General features: G+C 58.8%; 9 protein-coding genes across 9 annotated transcripts; 5 read left to right on the top strand and 4 right to left on the bottom strand.

Annotated features, from left to right (window-relative positions):
* Positions 1–367: 367 nt before the first annotated feature.
* Positions 368–1,569, top strand: CMQ_7069 (calcium-binding ef-hand protein; the record flags this gene model as incomplete). The annotated part of the gene is made up of 3 exons (XM_014314074.1): positions 368–568; positions 635–1,052; positions 1,148–1,569. The coding sequence occupies 3 exons, from the start codon at positions 368–370 to the stop codon at positions 1,567–1,569; spliced, it is 1,041 nt and encodes a 346-aa protein (XP_014169549.1).
* Positions 1,570–1,714: 145 nt separating this feature from the next.
* Positions 1,715–2,918, bottom strand: CMQ_7448 (uncharacterized protein; the record flags this gene model as incomplete). Its single annotated transcript, XM_014314453.1, has 3 exons — positions 1,715–1,883; positions 2,203–2,575; positions 2,753–2,918. 3 exons carry the CDS (start codon positions 2,916–2,918, stop codon positions 1,715–1,717), a joined length of 708 nt encoding a protein of 235 aa, XP_014169928.1.
* Positions 2,919–3,099: 181 nt separating this feature from the next.
* CMQ_7479 (and tpr domain containing protein) lies at positions 3,100–5,563 on the top strand (the record flags this gene model as incomplete). Its single annotated transcript, XM_014314484.1, has 3 exons — positions 3,100–4,021; positions 4,091–5,252; positions 5,305–5,563. The coding sequence occupies 3 exons, from the start codon at positions 3,100–3,102 to the stop codon at positions 5,561–5,563; spliced, it is 2,343 nt and encodes a 780-aa protein (XP_014169959.1).
* A 230-nt stretch (positions 5,564–5,793) lies between these two features.
* Positions 5,794–6,030, bottom strand: CMQ_7041 (uncharacterized protein; the record flags this gene model as incomplete). Its single annotated transcript, XM_014314046.1, has 1 exon — positions 5,794–6,030. One exon carries the CDS (start codon positions 6,028–6,030, stop codon positions 5,794–5,796), a length of 237 nt encoding a protein of 78 aa, XP_014169521.1.
* Positions 6,031–6,755: 725 nt separating this feature from the next.
* Positions 6,756–9,150, top strand: CMQ_7371 (protein translocation complex component; the record flags this gene model as incomplete). The annotated part of the gene is made up of 3 exons (XM_014314376.1): positions 6,756–7,100; positions 7,158–8,826; positions 8,993–9,150. The coding sequence occupies 3 exons, from the start codon at positions 6,756–6,758 to the stop codon at positions 9,148–9,150; spliced, it is 2,172 nt and encodes a 723-aa protein (XP_014169851.1).
* A 312-nt stretch (positions 9,151–9,462) lies between these two features.
* On the bottom strand, positions 9,463–10,089 carry CMQ_7383 (DNA-directed RNA polymerase and 3 subunit rpb6; the record flags this gene model as incomplete). The annotated part of the gene is made up of 3 exons (XM_014314388.1): positions 9,463–9,619; positions 9,688–9,987; positions 10,052–10,089. 3 exons carry the CDS (start codon positions 10,087–10,089, stop codon positions 9,463–9,465), a joined length of 495 nt encoding a protein of 164 aa, XP_014169863.1.
* A 338-nt stretch (positions 10,090–10,427) lies between these two features.
* CMQ_7729 (c2h2 transcription factor) lies at positions 10,428–12,142 on the top strand (the record flags this gene model as incomplete). The annotated part of the gene is made up of 2 exons (XM_014314734.1): positions 10,428–10,512; positions 10,584–12,142. 2 exons carry the CDS (start codon positions 10,428–10,430, stop codon positions 12,140–12,142), a joined length of 1,644 nt encoding a protein of 547 aa, XP_014170209.1.
* A 314-nt stretch (positions 12,143–12,456) lies between these two features.
* CMQ_7246 (zip metal ion transporter) lies at positions 12,457–14,147 on the bottom strand (the record flags this gene model as incomplete). The annotated part of the gene is made up of 3 exons (XM_014314251.1): positions 12,457–13,830; positions 13,894–14,024; positions 14,078–14,147. The coding sequence occupies 3 exons, from the start codon at positions 14,145–14,147 to the stop codon at positions 12,457–12,459; spliced, it is 1,575 nt and encodes a 524-aa protein (XP_014169726.1).
* A 971-nt stretch (positions 14,148–15,118) lies between these two features.
* CMQ_7661 (cytochrome p450 monooxygenase) lies at positions 15,119–17,127 on the top strand (the record flags this gene model as incomplete). The annotated part of the gene is made up of 6 exons (XM_014314666.1): positions 15,119–15,593; positions 15,676–16,193; positions 16,247–16,371; positions 16,433–16,728; positions 16,786–16,887; positions 16,940–17,127. 6 exons carry the CDS (start codon positions 15,119–15,121, stop codon positions 17,125–17,127), a joined length of 1,704 nt encoding a protein of 567 aa, XP_014170141.1.
* Positions 17,128–19,867: the final 2,740 nt, after the last annotated feature.

Raw genomic sequence — 19,867 nt, 5'->3', positions numbered from 1 at the left:
GAGACTCGCGCGGTTGTGGAGGCTAGCTTGGCAAATCCGAAACGAGCGCTGGTCGCAAGACTGGGAAGTGGTGCCGACCGATTCCTGGTCCGCCCTTTTTCGTCTTTCTCGGTACATACGTCGTAGCATGGGAGAGGGGAGAACGATGGAGGGGCAGCGGGCTTCAGCCTCAGGGCCTTTGCCACACCTCAGCACGTATTGTTCAGAGTAGCGCCCCCCACCCCCTGTAATAGCGGCCGTTGCCCAGGGCATGCTGTGTTTACTATGTGTGTTTACGTGGGCGAGCAGGTGCTGCCGGGCTGCTGTCGCTGTGTGGCTTCGCCGGGCGGTTGAGCCACATGGGCACCTGCCACAACGGGCGACAGCCATGCCTGCTGGGTTGGGTTGCATTGCCGACATCGACTTCTTGTCCGACTTTCTGCTGCCGTCAGCACATTGCCAGCGCGTCTACGCCGTACGTCGTCCCGCGCGCTCTTCGTCCGTATCGTGCACCGTACGCAGTACCGCGTATTTCTTCTCGTCTCGCCAGACCCGGTTCCCCGTCTCGAGTCCCGCACGCGAAACCATGGTCAGTTCTCCACAGCCAGGGCAGAAATCCAGCGCGCCGCCCGTCTTCTGACTCGTTTAAATGCAGGCCATGCCCGCGGGCTACAAGCCGTCGCCCCTGGGCTACGGCTCTCCACGCAGCTCCCCCTTTCGCAGGCCCGAGTCGCCCGTGTCGCCCACACCGCTCAAAGGCACACCTGGAGGCACAGCGACGTCGCCGACCGGAAGCTGGGCTTCGAGGAACCAGATACCCACGTCCACGTCCACGCCTACACCCACGCAGCCGGCCGTCTCAGCCCCGATCGGCGGCTCCTCCTCCCTCTTCTCGTCCACACCGCCGGCATCGTCGTGGCCAGCCCCAGCGTCGGCCATGTCCCAGAGCACGGCGCTGTCGCAGCTGCTGCCTGCACAGGTGCGCGCGCTGCGCGAGGTCTTCCAGATCCTTGACCGCGACAGCGACGGCATGGTCAACCGAGAGGACGTGGTCGACATGCTGAACCAGCTGGGTGCGTTTTTTCCTTTTTTTTTTTCTTCTTCGTTTCCTTTTTCTTTTTTTTCAACCCCGTAATTTGGCTTCGATCCCCTAACCCGAACAACCTAGGCCTTCCTTCCAAACCGGCCGATGTGTCCCCGTTCTTCCCACCGGCATCGCCCCAGACGATCGCCATGGGCTCGTTCCTCAACTCGCTGGCAGCGGCTCTGGCGGCCATGTCCCCGAGCGCCGAGCTGCTGTCGGCGCTGTCGGCCTTTGACGAGGACGACAGCGGCCAGGTCGACCTGGCCGAGCTGCGCGACGCCCTGCTGCACACGGTCCCGGAACCGGGCGAGCGGCAGCTGACCGAGGCTGAGATCAACCAGGTTGTGCAGGGCTTCACCGGCCGCCGGGCCTTTACGGCCAAGAGCAAACCGGGACCGAGCTTCGGCAAGCGCGGCGAGGTGTTCCGCTACCAGGACTTTGTCCAGTCGATCGCCGGCGGCGCACCGGGCAACACGGCCGAGACTGAGGCGACGAGAGAGGCATAGGACGGAGGTCGGGCAGGTTGCAGATTCCGATTGGCACGATGGGATGGGAATTGGGAGCGACAGGTCAGACAGCAGACTGTTGCTGCGGGAACGGCGTCTTTCAACTGTACTGTATTGATCATGGGATAGGCGGAACTACGAGTAATCAGTGGCTCGCAAGAGCCCGTTCTTTCTGCTTGGACGCGATTTGAGCACAGTCGTATCGAGCCGTGATGGCACCAGACTGACCAGTCACACGGCCAGGGAAAAAGGTGATGTGACGGGCTCTGCTGCAACACGGCGGCGGTGCAGCCTTGTCAGCCGCATAGGAATGCCTGTTCCGCGGGCAACGCAATTTCTGCCTGACCCACGAGCCTTTCCATGTCTGTCTCTGCCCCACCGAAGCTTCGAGAATCGGACAGTGCAGGAGCGCCCCTCACGTTCTGCCGTGGGAGGGCGTGCCAGGCCCCTGCAAGCAGCCTGCAAGGCCTGCGCTGATCTGGACAACATGCGGATGCGCTGTTTTTACAGAGCGGGAGCACTGGGCGGGAAGCCCCTTAGGGGCAGCCGACCCGCTGCCGGCGTCTAGCGGGCGCTGTAGGCTGTAGGGGTAGCGTTGGCACAGTTGCCCGCACTCCGTATTACAGGGCTTACGATGCCTGGGTTCGTACGGGGTACGTCGTATGCAAAGCCGGCAAAGCCGCTGGCAGGACCTCGGCCAGGGAGTCCTGGGCGGTCCTGCAATGAGCGGCTGGCTCGTGTGCGTGCGCGTGTGCGCTCGTAGGGCAAGCTTCAGGGCCGTGCTCGTATCGCGCTCGCACCCGTACGCGATGTCGTGAATATGAAGGCATCTCGCAGCGCCTATACGCTTTCACCCCTGCAGGGCCAATCGCAGGACACGTGTACTGGTGACCTTGGCGGCAGTGTGAGCGCCCGCTGTCCCACAGGTAGTCGCTACCGGCCTCGACAGTGGGGATACACGTAGCGAAAATTTCCACAGGCTGCTCTCTTGTCTGCTCGGTCTCTCCTATTATTCGATAGTATCCCATCCGGTAAACTGGAGCAGAGCGCAAGAGCAAAACACGGCAGGAAGAAGGAAAGCCAGAAAAAGGAGAGCGATGCCCTTTCCCTCCCCCCACGAATCAGAACCCTGCTCCGAGCCGATCTGCTTCTGATCCGACCGTCGTCCAGGCAGACATCTTACCGTTCGAAACACCTCTCTCGCCCTCGCCGTCCGTCGAGCTCTCTGCACGCTCGTCCTCTGCTCGCCTGCCACCTCTGCCATCCAGCATCCCCGTCCCCGTTCCGGTCTGCCAGCCGTCGGAAGGACAGAACGCCCCCTCTCTCTCCTCCCCCCCTCCCGGCTGCATGCAGCAGAGCCAGACAGCAGCTACGACGCTGTTTACTGCACCTTCCGGGCAGCCGCTACTGTGACAGGCAGATTATTCCTATCGCCGAAACACGCGCCATCGCCCCTAGGCCGCCGCAAGAGTTAGGAAGTAGGAAAAAAAAAAGACCCGGTCGAAAAGGGATTAAAAAAGGGCCGCCTCAATGAAGAAGTTTTTTGGAAAACCCAAAAACCACGCCGCCAACGTCTCTTCCTCGTCCGACGCCGCATCTGGCGCACACCACTGCGAAGACGACCCAGTCTACTTGCCTTCGCCCGTCCGGTCAGAACCAGCCTCGCCGCGAATTAGCAGGTCGCCCACGAAGCACTATTCTGCCTTGTCTTCGTCGCCTACCAAGACCACAGCCTCCTCGTCTCCGTCCGTCTCCGCCACCATCTCGTCGCGGCCGCGGCCCACGTCGCCTTCCCAGCCGCCCCAGCTGAAGAAGAGCAGCTCTGCGTCGTCCTCGTCGACCCGTCGTCATCCCTCTTCGCGCCACCACGTCTCGGCCACGGTCGATCTGAATCCTCTGAGTCCTCTGAGTCCTCTGAGTCCTCTGAGTCCTTCATCGTCTCGCCGCAAGAAGCCCGACCCCTCCGCCACCCACCCGCTCAACCTACCGCCAGAGGAACGCAGCAAGCGCCTGTCCCACCTGTCGTCGGTGCCTATCGCCCGCGCTTCGTCTCTGGACACGGACAGGGACCTCACGCCCGGCCTTGCCTCTGATACGGCCAGCCGTCCGTCCTCGCCTCCGCCGTCTTACGAGTCTGTGTCCCCCTCGCCGCCGAAGCGGTCGTTCAGGTCGAGACAGCAGCGATCACAGTCGCCCCCTCAGATGTCCTCGCCCCCAATGCAGTCGTCCCCGTTGCCGGACGCCGCCGCTGGCGCCGCTTCTGCGGCTGCTGCACCTGTGCCGGCTGCCAATGGCTCCGCAGCCAACGGTGCTGCTGAGAGCGTGCCCGTGCCCCCACCCCACAAGACCCCGGCCTCCTCGGCCATCGACGAGGCTGAGGCTTTTAAGAATGCCGGCAACTCATTCTTCAAGGAAAAGAACTTTCCGCGTGCCATTGCAGAGTACACAAAGGGTATGTACACGTGTTGATGCAATGTCGTGCCTCGTGTGTCTCGTGTCTGTCGTGCTAACTGTCGTGCAGCTGTCAACCTGCAGCCACTCTCGGCCACGTACCTGAGCAACCGTGCAGCGGCGTTCATGTCGGCCGGCAACTACTCGGCCGCCCTGGACGACTGCCAGCGGGCTGTCGAGCTGGACTCTCACAACGCCAAGATCCTGCTGCGGCTGGCGCGGATCTATGCCAGCCTCGGCCAGCCCGAGGATGCGGTGCTCACGTTTGGCCGCATCCAGCCACCGCCATCGGCCAAGGACACGGCGGCGGCCAAGGAGATGCTGCAGCACGTCAACGCGGCGCGCGACGCCCTGAAGAACGGCACGGCCGGCTCTATGGTGCTGCATGCCCTCGACATGGCCACGCGGCTGCTCGGTCCGGGCGCCCTGCAGCCGCGTAAGTGGCAGCTGATGCGCGGTGAGGCCTACCTCAAGATGGGCGGCGAGAACAACATTGGCGAGGCGGCCAACATTGCCATCTCGCTGCTGCGCTTCAACAACAAGGACCCCGAAGCCATCATCCTGCGCGGCCGCGCGCTGTACGCCCAGGGCGACAACGTGCAGGCCGAGCGGCACTTCCGTCGCGCCATCGAGATGGACCCGGACCTGAAGGAGGCCATCAAGTGGCTGCGCATCGTCCAGAAGCTCGACCGCATGAAGGAGGACGGCAACAGGGAGTACAAGGCTGGCCGGTGGCAGTCGGCCATTGAGAAGTACACGGCGGCACTGGCGGTCGATCCCAGCAACCGCAGCATCAACGCAAAGCTGCTGCAGAACCGCGCGCTCTGCAACCTCAAGCTGAAGCTGTACGACGCCGCCATCGCCGACTGCGACGCCGCCGTGACGCTGGACCCGCAGTACGCCAAGGCACGGCGGACCAAGGCCAACGCTTACGGCCAGGCCGAGCGCTGGGAGGATGCGGTGCGTGAGTGGAAGGCCCTGCAGGAGCGGGAGCCCGAGGACCGCACGCTGGCCAAGGAACTGCGGCGGGCCGAGCTGGAGCTGAAGAAGAGCCAGCGCAAGGACTACTACAAGATTCTCGGTGTCGCCAAGGACGCCGACGAGAAGGAGATCAAGAAGGCCTACCGGAAGCTGGCCGTCATCCACCACCCGGACAAGAACCCGGGCGACGAGCAGGCCGAGGCCCGCTTCAAGGACGTGGCCGAAGCCTACGAGACTCTGAGCGACCCACAGTATGTCACGTGATACTTTCTTTGGCATGTCCCATCAACTAACCATCGGCAGGAAGCGTGCGCGCTACGACAGCGGCGAGGACCTAGTCGATCCGTCCGAGATGTTTGGCGGTGGCGGCGGCATGCATGGCGGCATCGACCCGGAGATCCTGTTTAGCATGATGGGCGGCCAGGGCGGTGGTGGCGGCGGCTTTGGTGGTGGAGGCTTCGGCGGCGGCTTTCCCGGTGGTGGTGGCGGCGGCGGCTTCCACTTCAACCAGTCGGGTGGCTCCCGGCAGCGAGGCTTCCCGGGCGGCTTCCAGTTCCAGTGACAACCCGCCGGGGAGGGAAGCAGCAGCAGCGGTGGTGATGACGACAGTGACAGTGACAATGGTGGCGAATGGGATAGCGATGGCGATGTTGATGGTGATGATGACGGTATCGAGAGAGAGTGTGGCGAGAGCAGATCTGCTCAGCAGCAGCAGCATCAACAGCAGCAGCAGCATCGACATCGACATCAGGAGCGAGCACGGTCTCGAGATGCGGCGTCTGGGAGATGGCATCACTGCGACACGAGGCGGAGCTGTCTCGACTGCTGCGAGGCGGAAGACATCATGCATGTGGCCGCTGCGGCGGCAATGGAGCGACGGGAACAGCACATTGCGGCGGCGCGGCGCATCGGGCTCGTGGCCCTGGCCGTCGTCGTCTTCCTTCCCCCCGGCCTGGCTGTCGTGCTGGCGGGCGGTGCTGGGATGTTGTATTTGTTGTGCTGCATTTGTGCTGGTCGGATCATCCGCATAGGGCACTGGGGTGGCGTTGTGGCTCCGGGATAGACAACACTTTGTTTTTCCTCTTTTTCTCTTTACCTCTTTTCCTATTGTTCTGGTTGTGTTCTCTCCCATTTTGCCTTTGTCGTTTCCTGTCGTCCGTAGAGAAGGGGAGAGAGAGGGAGAGAGAGGGAAGAGGCAAGAAAGAAAAAGTAAAGCACCCGGGATCCTGTCCTTTTCGACCATGTTTTCTCGCGTCTCTGCTTTGTTAGACGGCTAATTAGGTATCTACTGCATTTACTCTCCTCCGTGCAGCTTTCAGCTGAGACCGTGCCGACAATATGCGCACTGTGCGAACCGACAATTGCATGTGCGTTTTAGCGCAAGGCACAGTCCAAGCACAGTAGCCCCTCCGCTCGGCAGCAGTCATGTTGTAAGCTTGGGGAAGGCCACGATTTCCTAAACCTAAAATAAAAAGAAATGCCACGACAGTCTCCTCCGTCTTCTCACCACATACCTCAACGACGACGCCAACTTACGCGCACGACTGTACCGGCTGCCGCATTCGTTTTTTGGGGCCGCTTCCGTCGGTCCGTTCTCGTTCACTCCATCAGCACGAGACACCACTGCATCTGTCTCTTTCCATTGCGCTTGCACTTTTGTACTTTTCTTCATCCCTGCTCGGCTCTGTCTTCAATTCTGTTCCTACCATTCTGCTCTGATTTCTGGGGGACTGGTCCTCTGGTGACTGCCCACCATGAGCTCTTCGTATGCGTACGATGAGACCGGCCAGTTGTGGCCGTTCTTCGCCTTCACGCTGTCGACCATTATCACGGTCCCGCTCAGCTACATCCTCGTCAGCCGCGTGGGCAACCCGGCGGCGGCGTTCCCTCGCATCCAGACGGACTACCGGCCGCCGCAGGCCAGCATCATCGATGCGGAGCGCGCAAAGTACCGTCGCAAGCAGCGGCGCATCGGGTTGATTTTGGCCGTCGTGGCCGGTTGGGCTGTGATGGCCTACACGATGTACCTGATCTCCATTGCCGAAGCGCCCGAGGAGCAGCGCGTCTGGAACCCTTACGACATTCTCGGCATCGCCGATGTAGGTGCAACGGGACCGACGAAGCACTGGCCGCTCTCTTGCTAACCCGTTGTCTAGTCTGCCACCGAGAAGACGATCAAGCGGACGTACAAGCTGCTGTCGCTCAAGTTTCACCCCGACAAGATCAAGCCGGACGCAGCCAAGAACGAGACGCTGGAGATGCTCAATGACCGGTACGTGGAGATCTCCAAGGCGTACCAGGCGCTCACGGACGCGGAGGTGCGCAACAACTACATCCAGTACGGCCACCCGGACGGCAAGCAGACAACGAGCATTGGGATTGCACTGCCGCGGCTCATGGTAACGGAGCCATACGGCAAGTACGTGGTACTGTTCTACTTTCTGCTCTTTGGTGTGCTGCTGCCGTACGTTGTCGGCTCGTGGTGGTACGGCACGCAGAGCCGGTCCAAGGAGGGCGTGCTGATGGAGAGTGCCAACCGGCTGTTCCACGAGTACGCCGACGACATTGACGAGGCGGCCTTGATTGCGGCGCTCAGCAACGGAAAGGAGTTTGAGAAGCTGCTGGCGGGCGACAAGGCCGAGTCGGGGCTGGCGACGATCGAGACGCGCATCACGGCGCCGGTGCCAGCCTCAGACGCGGAGAAGACGGAGGGCAGCAGCGACGAGGAGACGGCAAAGGCAGTGCAGACGATTGCTGGGCTGTCAGCAGCGGACCGGGAGAGGCTGGACAACCTGGACAGCGGCAGCCGGCGCAAGGTGCTGGCGCTACTGTGGGCCTACCTGGGGCGAGTCGATCTGGGCGACGGGGTGCTAGAGAAGAGCAAGTTCGAGGTAGCACCGGTGGCGAACGCGCTGACGCGGTCGTTCACGGCGATTGCGCTGGCGTACGGCAACACGACGCCGGTGCTGGCGTCGATGGCGGCAGGGCAGCTGATCATGCAGGCGCTGCCGCCGAAAGCATCGCCGCTGCTGCAGCTGCCTCACGTGACGGCAGCGGTGGCACGGGCGATTGAAGGCGGCGACGCGACGGTGCACATGTCGGTGCAGCAGCTGATGGACCTGCCGGAGTCGAAGCGGCGGCGGCTGGCGGTGGGAGCAGACCGGCTGAGCGCGACGCAGTTTGAGCAGGCGGTCGAGGTGGCGCGCCAGCTGCCGTATCTGCGGGTAGCCAAGGCTTTCTTCAAGGTGACGGGCGAGAAGCACATCATCCCGTCGTCGCTGGTCAGTCTGGTGGTCAAGGCCCGGTTTATCCCACCGGGCTTTGCGGCTTCGGCGCCGGCGGTCAGCGAGGCCGATCTGCTGGACGTGGACCCGGCCGAAGACGACCTGGACGCGTTGCTGGGGCGCAAGCGGCCGGTCGGCAAGAACCATGACGGCAGCCCGATCATGGCAGACCTGGGTCAGGACCAGCCGCTGCTGGCACCGCTGGCCTACGCGCCGTATTACGGCCGGGACCACTCGCCGCGCTGGCAGGTCTTCTTGACGGACTCGAAGCAGGGCAAGATGGTGGTACCACCCTTTACCTTTACGCAGTTCGACAAGCCGCTCTTTGAGGCCGACGGACGCACGCCGACGTTTGCGGTGCAGACGCTCAAGGCCCAGTTTGTGGCGCCGCAGGAGGCCGGCCAGTACACGTTTGCGCTGCACGTGGTGTGCGACTGCTACGTCGGCTTCGACACCAAGACGGAGGTGATGTTGGTGGTGGAGGACGCCAGCCGGGCGGCGGAGATGACGGCCGAGGACGACATTAGCGAGCCAGACGAGGGTGAGTGATTGTGTGGGACTTGGTCTTTTTTTTTCTTCCTTCTTCTTTCTTCCTTCTTCTTTCTTCCTTCTCCTTTCTTCCTTCTCCTTTCTTTCTTCCTTCTCCTTCTACCCTCTCCTTCTTGCTTTCTCCTTTTCTCTCCCCCCTTCCATCGCTAACTCTACAGACTCTCTGGCTGGAATCATGAGCGCGGCAAAAGGAATGCCACAGCCGGCCAAGAAACGCACGGCCGCAGACGAGGACGACGAGGACGACGAGAGCGGGACCGAGGAAGAGGCTGACGACACAAGCGACACAAACACAGACACGGAGCCGGAAGACTAAGGAAGTAGCAGTGGCAGCAGGCACGTGTCGGGGACAGACCGTGCCGGTGTATAATATAATTGATCGCCTTTCCTTGGATTCGCCGGTGAAGGACAGTGAAATTAAGCCAGGGAACATGCTCTCAGGCCGGCGTTTTGTATCATACCCTGTGTTCCGGCGTGCAGATCCACCAAAGCTAGATATTGATTCTTGATCTACCAGTAGCAAGACCAACCCAATCCCACGCACTTGTCCTCGTCCTTTTCGAAAACAAAACACAAACAGAACGCCGTTCGCTAATGCAGCCCGTCCCTGTCCTCGGATGCGCCCTGCCTACTGCAGCAGCTCCTCGCACGTCCAGTCCTCGTAGAAGCCGTCGGGCAGGTAGCGCCGCACGATCAGGGGCACCTTCTTCTCGCGCAGCTCTTTGATGGCGATCTGCAGCGGGTCGGTCTCGCCCTCGAGGTCGACCAGCACGGGAGCGTTCATGCTGGGGGGACGTTAGGACAGCCAATACGAAACGGGAGGACAGATGAAAAATGGGAGTCAATTACGCACCTGATCTGAAGAGCACGCGTCCCGAGGATGCGCGCCTTCTCGTACTTTGTCAGAAACGGCGTGGTCGACCGCTGGTCGTTCGGAATCTTCTTGTCCTTGTGCGACTTGACGTTGTTCCGTGGGCCGCTGGCCGCGTTCTTCTGACTCGCCATGGCCGAAGGGTCGTTTGCTGGCAGGATGTCCACATCGTCGTCGCCGCTGCGGCCGTTGGTCCCGTTGAAACCGCCTTCCTCGTCCTCGGCCGGCACCTCAGGCTCAAAGTAGTCCTGGCCCTCGTCCTCGTCGTACAGGGGCTCGTCGCTGGAGCACGGTTAGCCGGGAAGCGCTGTTACGCAAGGTCACGTCCAGAGTAAAATACACGTACTGTCCGTTGCCCCCATCGTCGTCGCCGTACTCGGACATGTTGAAGTTGAAAGCGGTGCAGAGAAGCGGTAGAAGCGGTATAGGAACGTTCGCACGGTTCTCTTCAGTAAGAAGTGGTCGCTGGCAATGTCTGGGAGCCTGAATGGATGCTTCTCTTGGAAACAGGCAGGAGGTCAGAAAAATTGCGAGGCTGCGAAGGGGAAAAAGTTTGGAGGGGCGGCCACTGATTGGCCCGTGCGCCGGAAGAAATGTGGCTGAAAATGTCTTATCGATAAGGGATTGGCTAGAAGTTATTTCATCGCACAGTTTCCGGAGGCAATCTGTCTTGGAGAGAACCAACAAGAGTGTGCCATGGTTGTTTGTCGACACCATATAGGATGAAGCGAAAGGCGGAAGAAGATCTGGTCTCACAGAGGACGGCGCCATTTGTCCGAACAGACGGAAGTACAGCACAATTCAAAGGTAGGCAGTCCCACAGACGATGTCGATGGACGTTATCGATGAGATGACGAGATGCTGACGTTTGGATGCAGGTCCTGCGGCACCAGAGCCAGAGGATGGTGTTCACGACGGGTCGACGGTCGGCTCGCTCGACGACGGGCAGACCGACCAGACGGACAGGGCGCCATCGACAACGCCGGTGACGACGGCCGTGTCAACAGCCTCACGGCGGTTTCCGTCGGACCTCAAGACAATCAAGTGCACGTGGCCGGACTGCACGAAGACGTTTAACCGGCCAGCGCGGCTGACGGCACACCTGCGGTCGCACAACAACGACCGGCCCTTTCGCTGCGCTGACTGTGCCAAGACGTATATGGAGGAGAAGCACCTGCGGCAGCACATCAAAGGCTCGCACAGCCAGGAGCGTCGCTATGTCTGTGAGGCGTGCAGCCGGGCCTTTCTGACGGCTACCCGGCTGCGTCGCCACGCTGCCGTGCACGAGGGCCAGGACCGTTTCCGCTGCCGCGGCCACGACGCCGCCTGCACCCGCACCTTCCGCAAGCACCAGACGCTGCAGCGGCACATCCGCGTCGACCATCTGGGACAGCCGGCCTTTGCCTGCAGTCGGGACATCGACGGGTCTGCGTCTGGCTGCGGCGCCCTGTTTGAGAGTGCTGGCGCCCTGCGGCGACACGTGGCCCGCGAGCACGGCACGGCCAAGTACTGGTGCGAGGAGTGTCTGGGCGAGGAGGATGCGGACAGCAGCACACTCCCCCCGAAAGCCGGATTCGCCACCAAGGTCCTGCTCGAGGCGCACATGCGCCAGGATCACGTCAGCTGTCTCTTCTGTGATGTTCGCTGCGCCGGCCCGGCCGCTCTGCACCGTCACATTGACATGTACCACTCGGGCAAGTCGCTGGCCGACCGCAAGACCACCGTCTGTCCGCACGACCGCTGCGGCAAGACCTTTACGCGGCGCGCCAACCTCAACGTGCACGTCCGCGCCGTCCACGAGGGCCTCCGGTTTGTGTGCGGCGACGTCGACGCGCTGAACAGCTTGACCGGCGAGGACGAGCAGCCCGGTCCGGAAGACCCCCAACTGGCCCTCTGGGACGCCCGGGCCAATGGCTGCGGCCGCGGCTTCGTGTCTAAGCGGAAACTCGAGGAACACGTCCGGTACGTGCATCTCCGACACGAGCGGCCGCCACCGATGGTCGTGACAACGCCCGGAAATCTGCTCGCTTCCGACGCCGGTCAGCCCGCCCCTGTCGCCCTCCTCGACGACCTCGCCGGCATCCGGCGCACGCTCGCCTGTCCGCTGGCTGGCTGTGCTGCCCGTTTTGTCCGCCATCACGACCTGCATGTGCACCAGCAGCAGAAACACGCAGATACTGGCCTCGACATCGACGGCGACCCGCTGCTCATGCTCTCTAGCGCTGGCAACGACCTCGGTCAAGACGGACTCTATCTCAACACGAACCCCGACCCAGACGACAGCTCCAACATGTTGGACATGTACCTCGACCTCGGCCTCACACCGCCGCTGGAAGATGGCGCTGTACCGGCCGATGAGGGCCCCAATGGCAGATGGACGAGGCTGAGATGCGTCGTCTCATCGGCGATAATTACAACAGCAACGACGGGTTTCTAGACCCGCAGCTGTTTGCTTGATTGTCTTGTCTTTTCGTTTGTTCTGCATACTGTCACGTGATACCCCAAAGGATGGCTTGGAATAAAGGTTTTATTCAATTTGCTTGTACTCCGTACCTTTTACTCTATTGCGAATACAGTTTCGACGACAGGACAAAGTTTGTGTGACGAATGCACAATGATGACGCAAGTCCCAAAGCATTGCTATCGGACATGCAGAATGGCTACGCAAATCCCAAGCATTGCTACCAAACCAGGTAATTTTAATGGACAAACACTGGCGCCGATAGAAAAAGCTTCCCGAAAATAGGCCCCTCACTTCACCAGCGCGTTGCTGAGCCCCAGCAGCAGCATCCCGACGAAGCCGAAGCCGATGCAGAGCTGCCGGTTGTGGTGCAGCATCAGGCCCTCGACAAAGAGCTGCAGCGCCACGGCCACCATGATGCCGGCTGTCACGCCAAAGAGCAGTCCGTAGGCGGTGCCCTGGCTGTTTTTGTCATTGTCGCTGTCGCCCCGACCGAGATACCACAGCCAGATGGCGGCCACGCCGGCACCCAGCGGCTGGCTCAAGCCGCCCAGTGCCGACGCCCACGCGATCGCCCGCAGACGGCTGCCCAGAGCCATGTACAGCGGCAGGGCCATGGCAAAGCCCTCGGCCACGTTGTGCACCAGCAGCGCCAGGAACACGTTCAGCCCCAGCGCCGGGTTCGCGTGGTTCGTCGCAAACATGATGAAGCCTTCGGGAAACTTATGCAGCCCGATCGCGAGCACTGTCTGCACGCCGATCGACAGGAACGCGTTGGTCGGCACGTGGTGGTGATGCGGCGGTGCAGCTGCAGCCTCGAGATCGGTGTCCGCATCGGGTGGCGCCTGCTGGCTGCTCGCATCCTGTCTGCTCTCGTCGGCTCCGTCTTTGGAGCCCGCAATGGACGCCGTGTCTGTGCCGGTCGACAGCTCTGCCGGCCCAGCCATCCCGGATGAGCTGCCGGCGTCCTCGATGCTGCTTCGCTCCTCGATCGACACTGGCAGCACCGTCACGTTCTCCGAAGAGAGGCTCCATGGCGTCCGATGCAGAGACGACGTCACCTCACGCAGCGGCGCAGGCACGCGCGTCGCTAGATGTGTCTTGCACTCCTGGCCGCACGGATCCGAATAGCCGTAGCACGGCCCAAACTCGTCGCAGTTGGTCTTCGTGTCCTTGACAAACGACACCAGTCGATCGCGCACCACCTCCTTCATCGATTGCCGTCGGATCGCCGCCGGCCGCGGCAGCGGCTGGCTGTGCTGTCGTGACAGACTGAGCGTCGCGGGAAACTCGTCTGAGGAAGATGTCACGTGACCGTTGCTGGCCGCCAACAGCAGCGGTGTGGACTCGGTCATGTCAGAGCCACCGTCGGCCCCGGTGTGGCCAGAGGATCGCCGAAGGGACGACGGGTGGCCGTTCTTGTGGCCTTTCTTGTGGCTGTGATCGTGCCCGTTCTCGTCTGCGCCGTCGTCCTCGTGCGAGTGGTCGCAGTCAACCACGTGCGAAGGCATGAACCGGTGGATGATCCGGGACACCACCTGGATGCCCACAAAGCCGACGACAAAGGCAGCCATCATCAAGAGGCCGGCCCGCTGCTTGGGGACGCCGTCGGCGATGAGGTAGCGCTTGGAGGATGGCAGCATGCTGAAGAGGGCCGAAAATATCTGCGGTGGTGTGAGCAACAGCTGGTCTGGCCGAGGATGAAGAGAAAATGATGAGATGCATACCATGACGCCAAAACTGAGGCTCAGAGAGCTGGCCAGAAACGCATTGCTGTCCTCGATGCGAAAGTCCTTCTGGCCAGGAAGGAGACGCACAAAGACGTCAACGCAGATGAAGCAGGCACCGAAGATACATGCTGCAAGAGTCAGTCAACGATCAGTGGGGATACTGTCGACCGTCACCACATACCTATCGCGCTGACAACACACAGGATCCAGCCGCGCCGATCGTCCGGCACGGCACGGACAACAAAAACCATGGCAGCCGTGTCTTTTAGCTGGCGGACAGACTTGAGGGCTCACTCACGCAGCCACAATCATGACAGACTTACGAAAATCAGCTCTTGCTCTACCACGCGGCAACTGGTGCAAAGTCGTCCCCAGAATAAATTACCAGCGCAGAGCCGAACGAGTCGAATACAAAAGACAAGCAGTCTGTGGATCAGGATCGAAGATGCGGCTCTAAGTCTTGGAAACATGACTGGACAAAGCGCCTTGGCAGAATTTCCAATGTGCCACGCCTCACCGCCCGAGACCGATAAGGTAAGCCTATTGAGGTTGTTAATTCCGACGACAATTGAAACCGGAAGACAAGGGCTTGTGGGGCCGAGCTCGGCGCGTTACTGGAATGGATTAGCGCAACGGGAATAATCCAGTCTACTCCGTATTTGTACCCCGTAATCTCTAAATAAATCTTCCCTTCACAGCCATTGTGCGATGTGTATACCCATCTGTACTATTTACGAGTACAAACCTTGTATTGATTGGCTCTGAGAAATCGACAGGCGAGGATATCGGCTCCAGAGACGCCGGCGAACCGGAAAGAAGGAGCTATGTTATGCCGGCTACCGTTGCAATTATGCTGGCAAGCATATCAGCAATTACATCAGCCCGTATGCCACCTCTGTTTCTCCTTCGACGGTCAACGTAGTAGCCAAGATGGACCACCACAAGACGGTAAGCGGTTTCTCCATCACTGTGCTGCGTCCTACGTCGTAGCCATGCAACGATGGTCCGTCTTTGATAGCAATGTCGTCCTGCCTATTGGTCCTGGAACGATTGCTCAGCTGCGCTCTGTATCGTTGTGGGCCGAACGTGACTCCTTTTGTCCTTGTGTCCGACAGCAGCGGATGCCGGTTATGGGACTATGGGGAAGCGTGTATAAAAAGATGTGAGGCGTTCCGCCCCCTCTCTCTACGAAAGAGTCCAAGACCATGAGACAATGCAAACGATGATGGAAAACGCTACCACCGTGCAGACGCTCCTGGAGGTCGCGTCCAAGGACGTCGATGGCTTCCCTGCCCTGACTGCAGCCTTTGCCATTGGCACGCTTCTGCATCTGTTTGCCTTCCGCCTGGGCGAATGGGACCTGGCCACGGCCAAGATCATCCCCGGCTTTGTCCTGGCCTTTGTCGCCACTGCGGCCAGCATCGCCTTTCTGCAGCAGGGCAGCGAGCTGAGCCTCGTCCTTGGCCATCTCGCTGCCGCGTCCAAGACGGCGCTACAGCTTCTCGCCGGCGTGATTGCCGGCACATATGCGAGCATCCTCGTGTACCGCGTCTTCTTTCACCGGCTCAACCACTTTCCGGGTCCGTTTCCGGCCCGCATCTCAAACCTTTGGATCTCCAGCAAGATCATGCCCCGAATGGAGCTGCACAAGGATGTTCAGATTCTGCATCAGAAATACGGTGACATCGTTCGTCTGGGTGAGTCGTTTCTGTCTGTTTACTTGATTGCTACGTGGTATTTTTTTTCTTTCTTCCTTCTAACTGCCATCGCTCCTCACAGGACCCACGGAGCTCTCGATCAACAATTCCAAGGCCATTGAGATCCTGCACGCCAAGCATTCCACCTGCACCAAGGGCCCCTTTTACGGGCTGCAGCAGCCGATGGAGTCGCTGCTGATGGTCCGCAACAAGAAGGACCACGCTCGCCGCAGAAAGGTGTGGGACCGCGGCTTCAACGCCAAGGCCCTGCACGACTACGAGCCACGTGTGGCCAGATACACGGACCAGCTGCTCGAGCAGATCGACGCTCACGTCGGTCAGACCTTCAACCTGGCCGACTGGTTCAACTTTTACAGCTTCGACGTCATGGGCGACCTCTCCTTCGGCAAGAGCTTCAACATGCTCCAGCATGGCGTGCGCCACTACTTTATGAAGTCGCTGCACTCGGACATGGACAACCTCGGCCTGTTCAGCCACTTGCTCTGGCTGTTCCCCATCTTCAAGGCCACGCCGATCCTCAACACCGAGCACCACCGCTTCTGGGCCTTTGTCAGGACCCAGGTGCACGAGCGAATGGAGGTGCGTCTGCATGCTGGCAAAACAGACAAATCAAGGCTAATCCCGTGCAACAGAACAAGCCAGACCATCCCGACGTCCTCTCGTGGCTGATTGACGAATATGAGTCTCTTGAGAAGCCGACGCGCCAAGACCTGCTCAACCTGTACGGGGATGCATATCTGATCATCGTGGCTGGAAGGTAAGGCGCGCGAGATGCACCATCATCGATCTTCCCTCTCCTTCTGCTGACACTGCCGCAGTGACACAACTGCTGTGGCTCTGACCAGCATGTTCTTCGAGCTGGCTTGCCACCCTGGAATCGTCGAGAAGCTGCGGGAAGAGGTTGACGGATATTACCGCCAGCACGACAAGCCGGACCCATTGTCCCTGGGCAAGCTCCCGTATCTGCAGGCCTGTGTGGACGAGTCGTTGCGCCTGCACCCAGCCGTGCCGTCTGGCCTCCAACGTATCACGCCTCCGGAAGGCGTGCAGATTGATGACATCTTCATCCCGGGCAACACCATCGTCCAGGTCCCGACGTATACTGCCTTCCGTGGTACTTTTGTCCCTTCCGAAGGACAATGAGAAGGGTCGGCTGCTGACCGATACCAAGACGAGAGAAACTTTGCCAGCCCCAATGACTTCATCCCCGAACGCTGGACAACGCAGCCCGAGCTGGTCCGCGATATGTCGGCCTGGGTGCCATTTTCAACAGGTTCGTGTAAACGTCTCATCTCCTGTGACACTGTTTTGCTGAACGTCTCCAGGTCGGACCTCCTGCGTAGGCAAGCAGCTCGGACTCATGGAGATCCGCTATGTGGCCAGCCAGATTGTCCGCAAGTACGACTTTTCTTTTGCACCTGGACAGACGAAGGAAGCCTTTATAAACGGCCAGAAGGATGCCTTCATTCTGTCTCTACCGGCCCTCAATGTGGTCCTTACTCGGAGGAAGTAGAGTAGACACTGATCGTGTACTTTCTCTGGCCGTTTATCCCTGATCTACCAGATACGCTGTTGTGCTGTACGTACGGACCTCGTAACTTGGGAAGCGGACAGGAAAGCCAACTAGGTATTCAGATCTATCTCCGCCATCTATGCGTATGTATTACCGCGATTTGAACCCAAATGTAAATCAAGAACCAGGTTAGAGGTACGAATATGTCTCGAAGGACAAATTATACTACTTGTTTGCTGAAGTGGTCCAAGTAGGAACAGCTCGATTTCTATGTATTCAAATAAAGCAACTAGTTGAATCATGCTTTCTCTATTTCCCTCTTTTGCCAACGCACAGGCGGCCACATAACGATGAAACAGACCTATCTTTTCGACAAAGCGAAGGAGAGGAAAGGAGATGAAGATGAATAAACCTAGACAATAGATATGGTCGTAGAGTTGATGGATGTGTCCGCTCCAAATACTCTATCCTCCAGAAAGGCGTGATCAGCCTAATCATCCAGAGAGAACTTCCAAAATCCTATGCGTTGATAGTTCTCAGTATGACTCTGTTTCTGTAGCACAATCACTTCCAAAACTAAGTAAAAATGGAAGTCATCACCACGAATATGCCATCGAACGAGTAGGAACTTCAGATCCATTCTCTCGGGCATCTCATTGGTATCAAGGAGAGTGTCAGCACGAAAATGATCGCCGAGAATATCGATACCGCTGTCAAATTTGTACTCGATATCGCGCGGCCTGATGAAGACAAGCCAGAACGGTCGGAGCTTTCCTCGAAGGATGAGACCCCACCGCTCACTTGGGCCGTGTCGTCTTTGCCAAGTGGCTTGGTGGTGGCATCTATAAAGTCAACCATATACTCCACCCGCTGTAGCCATTCTGTATTTGCAATGTCGTAGATTGTTTTCCCTAAGGAGTTGCAATTGATAGGCTCGTCAATAGATGCCCATGACCACGACAGCGCGCGATATACGGCCGGCCGCGCTCGACTCCCTTGGTTGTGGTCACCTCGTCTTTCCCAGTAGAGAAGCTTTAGCAGGTCAGATTGCCACATAGCTGTATCCCGTGGCTTCTAATAGTCGCGTCAGTATTGCCGTTGGCATCGCCAGCCAAAGTCCAAAAACACCCCAAGCTTAGGCCGCAGCTGAACATGCTATATTTTTCCCGCGATACAGAGGAGAAGGAGGAGGGGACTGAAAAGGATACCCCATACGGCCAACTCTCGCAAGCAAACAATGCGGAACACTGCCAGTACACCTGTAACCTGTTAAAATGGATGGTGCGAGGGGCCAGCAATCGCTCCTGAAAAGCCCAGCCTCTTTCGGTCAAAGGCGCCTCTTCGTAGTTACGTTCATATTCTTTTTTGTTCCAAATGAGGTAGCCCTCTTTAGGCCCGTCATCCCATTTGGCACAGGCAAAGGCTGACTCTAACATGTGTGCATCGCGAGCATGGGACAGGCTAGAATGCGGGCCGTCGGCATGTCCAGCTGCAATGTTGACGGCAGCTCCACTATAGATATGATGCATTCTCGGCGCCTCCTCGAGCCAATCGTCATGGCTGTCCGGATATGGGCACTCCCTCCGTAAGTTTTTCCTCTGTAGAACCGTTCAGCTGCAAGAACGGCAATGAGCTCCAGCGGTGGCTCAGCGTGACATAGCCGAACGATAGAGACTCTAGGCTTGCCGGATGCGTCGCCATTCGAACCCGGAACTCTTTGCTTTGTGCAGGCCCGACATCGATGAGCCTCGCCGGAAATTGTACACTGTTTTCTGCACTACCGGAATCAATGCTGCGTCGCGAGCACTCGTGGTCGTGCAAGCAAAGGTGGTACCATTGTTGTATGCATTGCATTGTGCTGTCAGAGCCTAGCCTGGGAGCGACCTTTGGACACAATAGCCTCGGGTCTATGTTCGGCACTGTCGATTTACAGAGTCAACGATATATGACGCCTATTAGAGATCGGAGTATTTACCTATTATTGCAGGAGCTACAACAAACGTAGGCCATTTGTCAATGAACCTATCGTTTTCATGACCTATCCACCACTCTACTCGATATTCAGTGCACCTGGGTACAAGGAATATTTGGGTTGCAATCTCGCGGTAAAGTGCGTCGTGTTTTGAGGAACACCAGGTCCTATTTCTAGACAGCAAATGATCCTAGCACAGACAATACATCCAGATTCGGCTCCATCCCGAAGCTGTTCCAAAGAGTCAATAATTGTATAAGATTCAGGAAAAAATGCAACATTCGGAAGATGCCGTCAGTGCAGGTGGTGCACAGGCGATAGCTCATTTTTCTTGTATAAGAGGGGAGAAGTAGAAGAAACGTCAACAAGTAATTGATTTCGTAGGATGCAATGTTGGGAGAAGCAAAGCGACTCTGCACGGAGTACTTCGTAGTCAATAATAGATATAGTCTTGTGAGGGGTTCTAATGCCCCGGCATCCTTTTCCATTCGTAAAAATTCGTTATAAGATATAATTATACTCGAAGGAATTGGGTTTCTGTTACGAGTATACCGACCTGTCTCCGATATTTGATTCAGGTTCGGACAGCTGTCATTGGTTTGTAGGCCCAAACTGTCCAATCAGGCTAGCCAAAGGTCCGCGCCTTCTGAGCCAACAGGCCAGGCTTTAGGTCTTTAGCGTGCTGTCAGCTGAAGCTCAGTCTAATCCAACCCGGGTCATCATCACGTGATACAGGTACACTACCGGCTGTGCCTGGATTTGGCAGAA

The sequence above is a fragment of the Grosmannia clavigera genome (assembly GCF_000143105.1).
Source record: "Grosmannia clavigera kw1407 unplaced genomic scaffold GCSC_173, whole genome shotgun sequence".
Taxonomy (NCBI): domain Eukaryota; kingdom Fungi; phylum Ascomycota; class Sordariomycetes; order Ophiostomatales; family Ophiostomataceae; genus Leptographium; species Leptographium clavigerum.
This window is presented reverse-complemented; position numbering and strand designations above follow the sequence as displayed.